Source organism: Athalia rosae, chromosome 6 (assembly GCF_917208135.1).
Source record: "Athalia rosae chromosome 6, iyAthRosa1.1, whole genome shotgun sequence".
Taxonomy (NCBI): Eukaryota; Metazoa; Arthropoda; class Insecta; order Hymenoptera; family Athaliidae; genus Athalia; species Athalia rosae.
The window spans coordinates 17,002,002-17,014,528 of record NC_064031.1 but is presented as its reverse complement, the minus strand read 5'-3'; the positions used below and the strand labels follow the sequence as shown (position 1 = coordinate 17,014,528).

Here is a 12,527-nt window from a genome sequence, read left to right as displayed (position 1 = left end):
CGCTGGATCGACGAACGTTCTCCGGTTCTCCTTCTTTCACTTTTCTCCGCGCTCTACATTTTTCGCGACATCGGAACGATATCGCCGCGGCGGGGGGAGGACGAGGTCTGAAATGACCGCGGGGAGGGAGTGAAATTTAGAGGGAGATTTTTCAGATTTCCGGGACGGAATCTGACTACCGGATGCTTCGTGACGGAGGTAAGGAAGCAGTAGTCAGCGACTATGGCAACGCGAAATGACGTTTAACGGCTGCTTCTTCTCTCCTTCTTCCTTTTCCCCCCTTTGACACATCAAAAGGCTCAGCGAGTGCGGAAGGGAAGAAGCGAATCGCATAAAGTGTCGCCTGGATTACGAACTCGAGGTTCAAGAACGCGGAAAATTTGGCTTCACTTAGCTGCGGAGCGCTCCTCCGCGACTGCGACGACCGTCGGACTCTTTGCGTCGATGCCGTATTTCATCCCCCGACCCCCCCGCCCCGACACTTTGCTCCGTTTCGCGGCAGCATCTGGGGCCGGTTGAAACTCTGTCACTATTCTCCCCTCCCCTCTCCTCGGATACCGTGCCCTTTATAGTTTTTTTTATTTTCGGGGGACCCGAGGGACACGATGCACCCCTGCGACGGCAAAAATACAACCCTTTGATCTGATTCCATGGCAGAATTTTTTCTTCCCATTCCGCAACTTTCAGTTCCGTTTGAGATAAATATTTCTCCGGTCGGGTGCCACGAGGCGGGGCGGGGATAGATATAGAATATATTATTCCTGCGTTGTGACGAAAAGTTTTATCGATACTTTCCGATACACGAAGATAAGGTATGCCAATGTCGCAAACAGATGTTCGTATACATATGAATTTTCGGAGACGTCGTGAATTCGTTTGATACAGCCGGGCGCGGGGGAGGTTGCGGGGATATTTCCACTCGGAATTCGGTTCGTTGATTATTATAAGGTAATATAATCAAAGTCCGTGCAGCTGAAATTCGGAGCTAATTAACGGGGGATAATTTTCACCACACGACTAGGATTAGCTCGATCGAATTAGCGGCGTGCAATTTAGGCGATAGCCAACCGGGTATCGGCGGATGCGTTCGAATGGTAGGGAATTTCGTCGAGCAGCGGTTGTCCGACGAACCGTGAAATTCTTTGGGGCTTCGTCGCTACCGTTTCCACGTTTCGCAAATTGTTTTGCATTAAAACTAGGAAGTTGAAAAAAAAAAAAAACGGAAAACGCCGCTCGGCCACGGCGAGGCACCGCGCTCGAACGTACCCACGGGGCAGCTGCGGTACCGGGAAATCGATAGCTACCTTATTTTTCATCAGTTCGGTGGTGCGGAAAACATGTACAAATTTTATCTATCAATGTGCATACGTCAACGTACGTATTGTATATCAGCTGCAGATGGACGGACACGGATGATCCGCCGCGTACAACGGCGCGCGCGCGTTGCCGAGCGCGATACGATTCTTTGGCAAAATTAAATGAAATTTCTACAACGGGCGGAGGTGGAGCGTGGCCGCGATATGATAATAGCGCTGGAACGCGACGAATTCCGTTCGAGGATTTTTTCGTTCATCGAGTTTATTTTTTTCAACGAAACACGAACGTTTCGTCGCCATCCTCCCCGTCGGCGTTGTTCCTCCTTCGGAAGGTTCGAGCCCCGAAAGCTCGTAAAAATTAATCCGTTTCGACGAACCTCGGGTCCGTTCTCTGCCGCCGGTGCACGGCCCGACTCGTGAAATAATTATCGCGTCGGGTTCTTGTTCGACTTCACCATGAAAGTTTCATCAATTTCGCCGCGTTACACGGCGGGGGTTGTCGGATAGAGATACGAGCCGGCAGAAGCGCCGAATGTCATCAAATCTAAAGAGGCCGCGGAATCGCGGGAGGACGTCAACGCGTAGGACTCGTTCGAATTGCGAAAGTTCTCGCGACTCTCGAGTGATCAAAGCCACCCGATATCTATCCGGAGCTAACGGCACAGAAGGAGACAGGGGGACTGAAAAGGTTCTACCTCCCGCAACGCACCCGGCATCCATCCAGCCGTACATTTCCGCAGGTAGTACATGTATATTAATACCCACCCCGTACATAATATACGTGTAACTGCGCACCAGGCAAGGAGTGCGTTAGTCGCGTATTTTCGCGGTCCTCTGCCTACGAATATCGGCATCCGGGGTGGCGCGGGGAGGACGGAGGGGGAAGTCTGTGCGCGGGGTGAATGTATAGCGGCGGTATTAGGTGAGGTGAGGTGAGAGGTCGCGGGGTGGCGAGAAAAGGAGTAGAAGATCCGGAGAAACGGAACGAAGAGAAGGAGATCGGTTTTAGACCTTCGAAGAAGGCCCGGGGGCTGAGCGGCGCTCGCTCCTCGGTTCTCGCCCTCCTCCCGTGGGAGCCGTATCTTTGTCAATAGCGTCGCCGACGTATATCACTCTGTTTTATGGTGTCTAAAGTCCCGGTAGATGTTCTTCGCTTCCACGCCCAGAGGTCACGTATCGCGCGACAAATTTTTGAACGGGGAAATTTGATCGAGCACCCCGGCGACGGTGAGTTTTTTTCTCTCGCCACCCTTTCGGATGACTGTCGTTCCATCGCGTCGTCGTATCGTCTCGGTGATGACGATCCTCGCGGTTACACCTATATTATTTCCTCCGCTTTGAGGGGACCACGCGGTTCTCCCCTCGCGGATTCGGATCTTATTATGAAAAAAAATCTCAGCGGAGGGCAGCAAACTCGTGCGTCGCGCGAGATTCCCACCGTAATCCTCGTACCTTCCTTTCCACCCCTGTTTCACGATGTACGAAATGCAACGATCTACCGAATTAGTATTTTATTTCGAGGGCGTTCCTGAAAGTATAAGCTCTGGTTTTAATTTTCTACCTGAAAAAATCGCCATGCTTACGCGTAAACTCCCCTCAAATAAAGAGGGATATTAAAAGTAGGAAAAAAATCAACGAATAAAAAACACTCCCTCGACTGTCGTCGTTCGATCAAAAGATCTGCACCCCCGAACGAACGAGGTCTAGCATGAGATCTGTCGAGGTTCGAGACACGCCGAAATCCGAGTATCTCGATGGTAATTATAAGAACACGGCATTGTTCAAATTTACCAAATTTCGAATTCCTGAGACCAGAATACATGCGAAACTTTACTGAAAAAATGGCGATATTTCGCTCAAAAATCGACAAACGTTCGAGGCTCATAATCTTTGGAAAATTTCAAAGCAACGCGTCCAGTGCCAGTAATAACGAAACGTCGAACTCTATTTTCATTTCCGCAAATCACACGCGCGAGACAGGAATTTCCTTCCTTTTTACGCGACACGCCAATTCCACGATGGGCAATATAACGCGAGTTTAACGATTCCCCGACGACGGAAGGGTGCAGCTGCAGTATACCGGGACAAAGTAGCAGGTGCAGATGTTGCGCGACTGGGTTTCCCAGTTTTCCCTCGCACGGTGATGTGGGAGGTCGGTCTTCGGTGGTCTGGTTTGAATCGCGAGATGCATGCAAACCGAACGCCTACGCTCTGCGATTTTATGGCTTCCCGTTCGCGTTTATGTCCCTTCCGCACGTCGCATCGCTGCAGCAGAAAGCTCACGTTCATTCGTTCCGCGCGTAAATATTCAGCGCGCCGTAACTTAATGCAGAGGTGAAAACAGAACCGAAGGGCAAACGCTCTCTCTCTCTCTCTCCCTCTCTCATTTCCCCCAACAACAACAAACCCCAATGTCACACCGAGTCAAAGCAGCGGAAAGAAATTACGATCGAAATGAAAATACGACGTTGAATCGCAATTGGGATTTTTAACAAACCGCAGCGCCGTCGTCAATGACGAGGGAATGTTTTGTATGCAGGAGTCGCCGGCCGAACGACCGTACGGGAGGCGGGAGGGGGAGGGGGGGAGGGTGGGATGGGGGGGGAGAGAGCGAAAAGTTGTTAATACGGGTGGGTAGCTGGGTGGATGTACCGAATTATATGTGCGTGCAGCGTGCGTTAGAGCGGCGTTGAAGTGGGAGGTAATTGATAGTAATTACGGAAGATTATCGTGATTTATACAGCGAGGTAAAATTGCCCTCCAATTATATGTGAGCAATTTTCTGCCCGTTATTCCGTATCATTAATAATACGTCATCGTACCACCTAATCGCAATCGAAATTCCCGTCGATATATTTTCTAAAGTTGTATAGTTATAAATTTGCGCTGAACTTTATCACAGTCGCCGATGGACGGCGATTGTAATAACGAACGGCTGACTGCGTGTACGCGCCGTGTCCTTTCGGAAGCGCAGCTACGTGTACACGTAAGGTACAAACTGTTATAAGCGATAAAATGTAGCGGGCCGGGGGTGGAAAAACGGCGTAACTATGCGGGACTCGGCTGCCGTTGCTGCCGCTGCTGCTGCCGTAAGAAGCGAATACTTGTTGCTTCGTCGTTTATTACCAACGCCTTGCGGTTGGCTTTCAGGAGGGTTTAAACCGTACCGCAATATCTACAGAGAAAGAAGCACGCCTCGTCGAATTTCGCAGCAATTAAAATCGCTGCGTTTCTCCAGATGGTGATGCGAGGCGGCTCGGTAATACACACCGCAAATAAACCGATCTCTCAAGACGGAGTAGGGCGGAAAAACTCCTCGCCAACGTTCTGCTTCGAGAGCCCGAGGTAATTGGTAATTCGACGTAATTGGTCCGACCGTAAGGTAAACCCGTAGTCTTACAAAATCATGAACTTGGTTTGTTTAATCGAATCGATCGAGTGTCGAAGAATTAGATTTTCTGCCTCGAGGAAACCTTAAAGTGGAAGTAGGCTGGAAGAAAATTTATACACCGAAGCTTCCGGGGATACGAAATCCCCGGGTTTGTCCCTGTGCCGTGCTTTTTGTAACGCTATACACGAAACGAAAGTGACCCGAATGAGCCGATACGTGGAAAGTTACGTCGCTTGTGCGAAGTAAAAACAATTTATGGGAACGGCGTCTGAACGATACGGTGGTTGAAGAAAATATTCGGCCGACGGAGAGAGAGGAGAAAAAAATGAAAAGAAATGGAGAGAAGAAAAAAAAAAAAAAAAAAACACCCCCTCGTAAAGCGTCGAGACGCCGCTAATTATTATGTTATTTCTTACAAAGAACATCGGTGCGGTAGACGACTGTACATCAGACATTATAATTAGCCGCTCCTCACCTGCACCGAAAACCCTACTCAAAGAGGGAAATTTCCCGCACGGTCGGTTCAAGTTCCCGGGGGTAAGAAAACAAACGAAAGTGCTGCGGCAGCCCCTCGGTAACTTGCTCGGCTCGGGGGGTGAGGATAAAATCGTCAACGTCGCTACGGTGTTCCACGTTACGAGTACGCGTAACGCCGCGGATCGTCCGTTGGAAAAATTGACTGAACTACGTCGTCGATCTTTGTATCGTGTGCGGAGCGCGGCGTCGGGACGCGACAAATAAAAGAAGGCGGGGGAGAGAAATGTATTTCTGTTTCCCTATCGAGGAAATATAGTAGAAACGAAAGAGAGATAAAAGGAGGAAAGAAAAGCGACGGGGGGGAAAGAGAACCGAGCGGAGTAGTCGACGGGCAATTGCGGGGCAAACGTCAATCCGGAGTCGGAGACTACCGCGCGGATCAGGGGATGCGGCGTCGTGACGTCTGCCGTCGGATTTACCGGTGCGGACACGGAACAGCACTTTAGTTCCTCGGACGGTATATTCGCACCCGGCGTTCGCCCCCCCCGACGCACTCATATCTATAGATAGATAGGTGCGGTGTACGTTGTTCCGTGTGTGTGTAATTTGTATATATACGTTACGACGGGCTTTCGTGGAAAGGTGTGTGCCAGAGAGACACGCGCACCGTCCCTGAAAAACGCGCCCCTGGAAAGCCAAACGGTGTAACCATTCAACTGTAATTCTACACTTCCTGACTTTGCGCGGACGTGCGGGGCGTATAATCGCCAACTTTATATCGACGTTTATCGCCGCACATATCACGCAGCTTCGAAATGATCTAGGAAATAATATATCCTAACAAAAAATAATTTCATTTTCATACGTCGAGCGAGAATTTCCTTCTTTCGTGGAATAAACCCCGTAGAATGAAAGAGGAATCTGAAGAAACGCCCGGTGCTCGCGCACCACGAATACGGCGGCTCTTCGCTACCGCGCTCACGAGGTAATTAGGACGAGGTCCGTGCGGTACGAGCTGGACGCCCTTAGATATACCCGTGCGGTGGAAACGACGCTCTTGAGAGAAGCCACGGTGGAGTGCGGAAGTTCGGCCATTAGGGTCACCGTCAAACAACGTCGCGTCGCGTTGCTGCTTTTCATCCCTCCGCAGCATCGCCGAACTTTGGTCGTCCGGTAACGCTAACGATATGGAAATACGAATAATCTCGTACACTCGTAGCCGCGGGCGCGGAGGATCGTCAGCCACGTTGTATCCATCTCGCAGACATTTTACTCATTTTACTTATTTTACTTATTTCAAATTACTCCGCCCCGGGCTTTGGAAGCGAACATTTGCCCCCCCGATGTAGTATCGTAAGTTGATCGGGAAGACATTCATTCCGTGGGGTAAAAAATCAAAAGGAAATAGCGCGGGTATGTCGTTCAATTAGAGGTCATAATTCGGATCCCCGAAGCACCGTCCGTCGCCCTTTTCACTTACATTTTTTTCTTCGCCTTTGTTCCTCTCTCGTTCGGTTTCAGCTTAAATCAGATATAGCCGGGGGTTGGCGCGCTCGTCTTTCCCTTGAAAGGTTTCTCCTCCAGGGGTGTAGATCACGGTCTATCGAGTATCGCCTTTTACCGAAATTTCGTTGAATTTTCTCAAACAGCCGCGGCAACGGTAGCACCGGGCACGAACCTACGCGTCTCCGAATAACCGCGAGTCTTCCGTCAAGAACTCGATAAATATACCGTTTTTATATTCGATGTAGCCCGGAGATAAGAATCCAGAGAAAATGGAGACCCTCGTTACGCACCCTTCGGGTTTTTCTCTCCGATACACATCCGCGTAGGTATACCGATGCTCGTTCACCCTGTACGTGTAGGTAAACATGGAAGGTGGCGAAATTCTAACAAGAAGAAGAATCGACGAACGATCTGCAGGCGGTTTTTTTCAATTAACTCCCAGGGCGCGTGTGCCGCTCGCGATAACGTCTGCACGCCCCGGGTTCGCAGGCGGCGTGAATAAGAGTAAAGACAGGAGAGGTAAAGCGTAAAGGAGAGAATGGAACGAGAGGGTGCGGTTGGCGAAGGGGTGCGGGGGAAAATAAAGAGGGTTGAAGTGGTGCGGGCGCCCGCAGAGTTATTGATGATCGCCGTGTTGTAACATCGTTTATATAACTCGTGCCGCACGCGGACGGGGTACCTACGACCCGCGGCTAGATCCTGCCTACGATAGATCGACTCTGTTCACACCTCCGAATTACCTATAATACACGTAAACAGCGTCACGCCACATATCCCGCAGCCTAGATTTTACATTCGACCTCGAGTGCTTTGGCGATCCATTAAAAATCAACGGAAATAATCGAGGGATGGTAGCGCGCTCGAGATGAGTTGTAAAAACGATGCCAATAATCTAGACCCTCTCGTCGGTCGGACGGTCGGGCAATTAACCGACGGTAAAAATATCCGCACGCTTGCACCGCGAGTCGTAAAAGCTCTGTTGCACGTCACATTCGAGCGACGCGGGAGATATATAATATCAGAGTCGGGAGTCATTTTATTACCAGGCTCACTTGGGACGAGTAAAAAAAGGGTGGTAGTGGGGAGGGGGGATATCTTCCGTAACGTACAGCTTCGGAGAATGGTGTTGACACGGGATCTTATTGGCGGTTTTATCAGTTCAAGGGGACGGAGATCGGATATACCGAGATTTTTTATTTATCTTTCTCGTTCGTCTACTTTTCCTTTTTTTCCCTCCGTGAGAAAACTAAAATAAATTGGGTCGTACGGACGTACGTGAGAAATGTTTCATGGGATATTTTGAGGGGCACCCGCAACTATAATTTGCCACTGGGTGTATGCCGCTGCGTAAAGCGTGGAGATTTACCGAAGGATTTATCGCTGTACTAACGAGTCGTAATATTCGCGACAGACGCGGTAGAGTCAAGTGATATTTATTACCGGCTCGTTCCTTAATAAGGATGCTTCTTCCGCTACTCTAGAGACGCTCCAGATTTGTCCGTCTGTCGGCAGGCTTCGCCGCACTGATTGTGAGATATACAATCGTTGAAACTAGAAAACAGTTTTTAACGGGGAAGGAGGTAATAAGCGAGAGAGATTTCTCATTTTTAATTGGCAATCGCAGACTCACTGAAATTAGTGAGAATCGGAAATATTCAAGACACCGAGGACGGATCCCCCCTCGATATCGGATAATTTCGCGGGCGATCGCGTTCCCCCCCCTACCGAATTCAGAGTCGACGTACTTTTCACGTCGAATGCATATTTTATTTTTTCAGACAGTGCAGATGGCCCATGCGCTGAGACGCATTTCGTACGCTACCTGTGAGCCTCAATACGCCCAATTCAGTTTCTTGGCAAGGGAACCCGGGGCGCACTTCAGTCTTCAGTACTGCCACTCCTTCATCACCGAAACTCCTGAACAGGTAAACACTCGAATGGTCACTCGGTTAACTCCTTTCAATATTTTCTACTTTTTCCCAAACTTTTTTTTCGAACGCCTCTCCCTCTCCATTTTTCGAGCGACTCACCGAGTCCTCCCGTCGACCGAAAATTCCTTTCCAAGGTGTTTAACGTTCGTTAGCATTGTCTGCATTGAAGAAACTTCCCCACGGTGTTTTCTTTTCTCCCATGAATTATCATCGGTTTTTGTTACGCCGGAATTTTTGCGTGCACAGTATAATACACATAGAGGTGGGACCTGTACGTATATCGCAGGGTGGAGATATTTCATAATGCATAAAGAGAGGGCAGCATAAATGGGTTGGTCTACATACGTAATACGTAATTCCACCGCTCGTATTTATGGGGGTGTTACCGCGGGGGTAACGTTACATTTGCATCGCCAGTTTCCACGTTCGGCGTATAGCCACCCCGCGCCCTGCGGAGCACCGGCTATCTCCTAATGCGAGCGAGATAATTCCGCGCGGGGTTGAATAGCCGGCGGGACGCGTTACGTTTACGTTTGCGGTGTGTGAGAGGGGTGGGGAAAAACACTTTCTTTCCACTGTGTAATTCCGTCGCCCGGTTCGAGTAAACGACGATTATGCAAAACCGGAGACGAGCGGTGAAACTTTGTTCCGGTCCGAGTCTGGCGCCCGCCCCCGTTATTAAACGTGAAATTATCGCGAACGATCGTCCAAATCACGCGCAGACTCGTGAAACGGCGATTCCGCGCCGATCAAAGGAACAGCTTTGGATCCGTCCGAGGAGGAGCGGAGGCGGAGGAATTAATTAAAAAAATCGGGGGGATCGACGCGGAGAAATGTAGGAAGGGCGCGGTGAAAGACGCTGGGGAAAATAGAGTCGTACCCCCGGAGGTACGAGGCTAACGGACTCCCGGGGCAATAGACGAGGCGTCATTATTCGATTCACTGGGAAACGAGATCCTTACCGGTAGGTACAGCCGTACAGGATTACGTCGCTGAAACTACGTAGGACCGACGCGACGCTACATCGTTCCGCTGCAGATTCCGTTACGTTCTACACTGCGGCGGATCTCTTCTCTTCTCTTCTCTTCTCTTCTCTTCTCTTCTCTTCTCAGCTGTCGCCGCTTTCCCGAAGGTAGAAGTAGGAGCGTAGGCGAAAGCGGGGGCGGGTGCATCTCAAGCCCGGAGGCAATGCCAGACAATATCGACTTGTACAAACCTATATACCCAGCTACCGCCCCGCAGTAGGTCCGCACGAACGGCGGTGGAAGGGCGAAGGGAAAAAGGGGACAAGGGAAAGGTATACCCATCTCTCCGTGTTCATCGAGCGGGAGGATGACGAAACCTACACGTGGGATAGACAGTCGAACGCGAACAACCGCACCGCATCGCGTCCTCTCTCTTTGTGGCGAAGGACTTTATCGAGAGGGCTTCTCGTTTCTGAAGAAAAATTCGAAGAAAAAAAAAAAACCAGAAACATGTAAAAGGATAGGGAGAGAGACGGGAACGGGGAAGCAAGGGAGAGGAGGTGAACCAGAGTTCGCAAACGGAACTTCCGACCCGTGCCCATCGTCAAAGTGAAGAACTAACCCGTAGAACTAACTTTATAACGATTTTGCGAATTTTTATTCGCTAAAAATAGAAAAAGCAGCTCCGCATGTGTGTAACTCATGCGAAACTCGGCATGTCTGCGCTACCTTTTATACGAATACGCGTGTCTTGTTCTTTGATATTCACGGTCTCGACGCATCGGCTTACGGGAGGTTTGAGTATTTTGGGTAATTGAGCGTTTAATAGATGCCGGTCCCTCGGGGCTCTCGCCGACAACCATTGTCCAAGTTTCGGTGTATAGCACCGGATTAACGGGCGTCTATCGAGGGGGTCGGTCGTCGGTGACTCGGTATATAACGGGGTTGGCGATGGCTTCGTTTTATTTGATAAACTACGGGATGAATGCCTGGAATTATTCTCTCAACAACCACCGCGCGCGGTACCGCGCTATCCACTCTCCCATCTACGGCAGTTTTATACCCCATTCAGCTCAGTAATTGTTACAACGATACTAATTTTTATTTTCGAACTGTACGGGCATTCCTCCGTTTCATGCGAAAACCACAATGACGACAGCGGCGCAAAATGTTCGCGCATGCCACCGATATTATTTTTCCCCTTCGTAAAAATAAATGTGCGAATACGCGTACGAGGGTGGCGTTTTCCGTGGTTCGGGTTCGGGTTAAATTCGCCCATTCGGTTCTCATGTATATCAATTATTCAGGTGAGCGTGTTTTTGAATAATTCATAGTTATTCGCGGCTTACAAGTTTACCCCGATACACGTGAGGCGTGAAGCTCTTCCCCCCGCCCCCGCCCCGGCGACCTCTTGGCTTTGCCTCTCGCGAGGAGGAGGATTGTAAACGCGAAAATATCGTATGCCTCGAGTTTCGCGTATGGTAACGGAAACGTTGGGAAGAGCGAAGGGTGGATTTCTACGGAGATGAAATAATCGGAACTCCGTTGGGATCGCGCGATATAAAATCGAGTAAGCCCCCGGAGGATTCCCCGTTCTTGCGGCCCGACAGACGCGAGTCTAAAAGCACGGCCCTGTTTTCGAAAAACTATCGCCACCCCGGAGCCTGTACCGCGGTCGTACCGAGAACACCCCGGGCGAATGAAATAGCAGACTTCGCACTCCGAACTCGGAACTTTTCGTTTTAGAGGTCGTGAGTTTCACGAGGAAGTTCGAAACGAGTAAAAGATTAAGCTTTCACGGGAAATATTTTAAAATTTTGAAGCTCAGCGGTGTCTGCGCGTTACGTATCGTTGCTTCGAGGTATCCTCGAATCCTTCCGTTTGTAATTCGTATCGATCTTACCTTTGGAAAAAAATTTTATCACCGCAGGAAGAGTGAAAAAAAAAAAACAAAAAAAAAGCCACGCAACGCCGATATCGACAACGCGGTGTATAACAGCTGGCGGGCAAATTCCACGGCGAGGTACTCGAGAAAGAGGAAGATATCCTGACGGTGTATATCGGTAAAAATAGCACCCTCCGAAGAACGAACCCCACTTACATTCCACTTGTTTCAGATTCCTTGGAAAAATTCCTCCTCCTTACCTCCATCGGTTATTTACTCGGTGAAACTAATTGACCGGAATTCCATCTCGATGAAATTCTCTCCTATTAATTGTGTGCGTGTCAAACCCTAGAGAAATCCAATGTATACTGACGTGCTCGCGACTCCGAATATTTTCCGGGATCATCCGCGGAACCGAGAGTACCGAGAAAAAATGGAAACAACGAAACAAAATTTTTTTCATAAAAGTGGGCATCGCGTATCGGGGGGGTGGGGGTTTAAATTCGCAGTCGAAAAAAAAAAAAAAAAGCATTCCAGTACTCGCGGTCGGGAAGAGCGGTAAGTGCGACGTACTCTGCGTACACCAACGTACGGCAGCGGCCACGCTGTACGTGTACCGAGGTCCTTGACTCGAAACAATGCAGCCATCAGCTGCCTCTAGTCGTTCGCACTTGGGCAAAAGGTGTCGGGTGCTGGGTGCAAGGTAGGTAGGTATACGAGGTTAAAAGCTGCGGTGCACGATCTCCGTCGAGGTGCAGGAATTCAAGGCATTTCGTTCACGTCTTGAAAACGACAGCCCTGACGGCGACGTCCTATAAACCTTTTACATACTCGGGCCAAGTGGCCCGTTGCCGCTCGTCGCTTGTCGGCTCTTTTCTCTCTCCTCTTTTCTCTAGTCTCTTACGGCGATGGAGGCACCCTGTGATTCTCCAACGGATTTTCACACCCGCGGAAAAACACCGGAGAAGTTCGACCGCCCGACGGATCCGGACCCGGCGACGTCTCGGGCGTTCCGCGTTCCTACCCCCAACGAGACGCTCGAATTATCAACTCGAT

At 49.9% G+C, this 12,527-nt stretch overlaps 1 protein-coding gene across 6 annotated transcripts in view; it reads left to right on the top strand.

The window, feature by feature from the left end:
* Positions 1-12,527, top strand: part of LOC105688586 (tensin-3-like) — an 86,665-nt gene that overhangs the window by 57,058 nt on the left and 17,080 nt on the right. For all 6 annotated transcript variants that reach the window (XR_001103202.3, XM_012405022.3, XM_012405021.3 and 3 more), the window contains one exon: positions 8,469-8,615. Coding sequence is in view for 5 of the 6 variants with exons in the window: in XM_012405022.3 (XP_012260445.3) it covers positions 8,469-8,615 (147 nt within the window). In the remaining variant the exon portion in view is untranslated. The remainder of the gene's footprint in view (positions 1-8,468; positions 8,616-12,527) is intronic.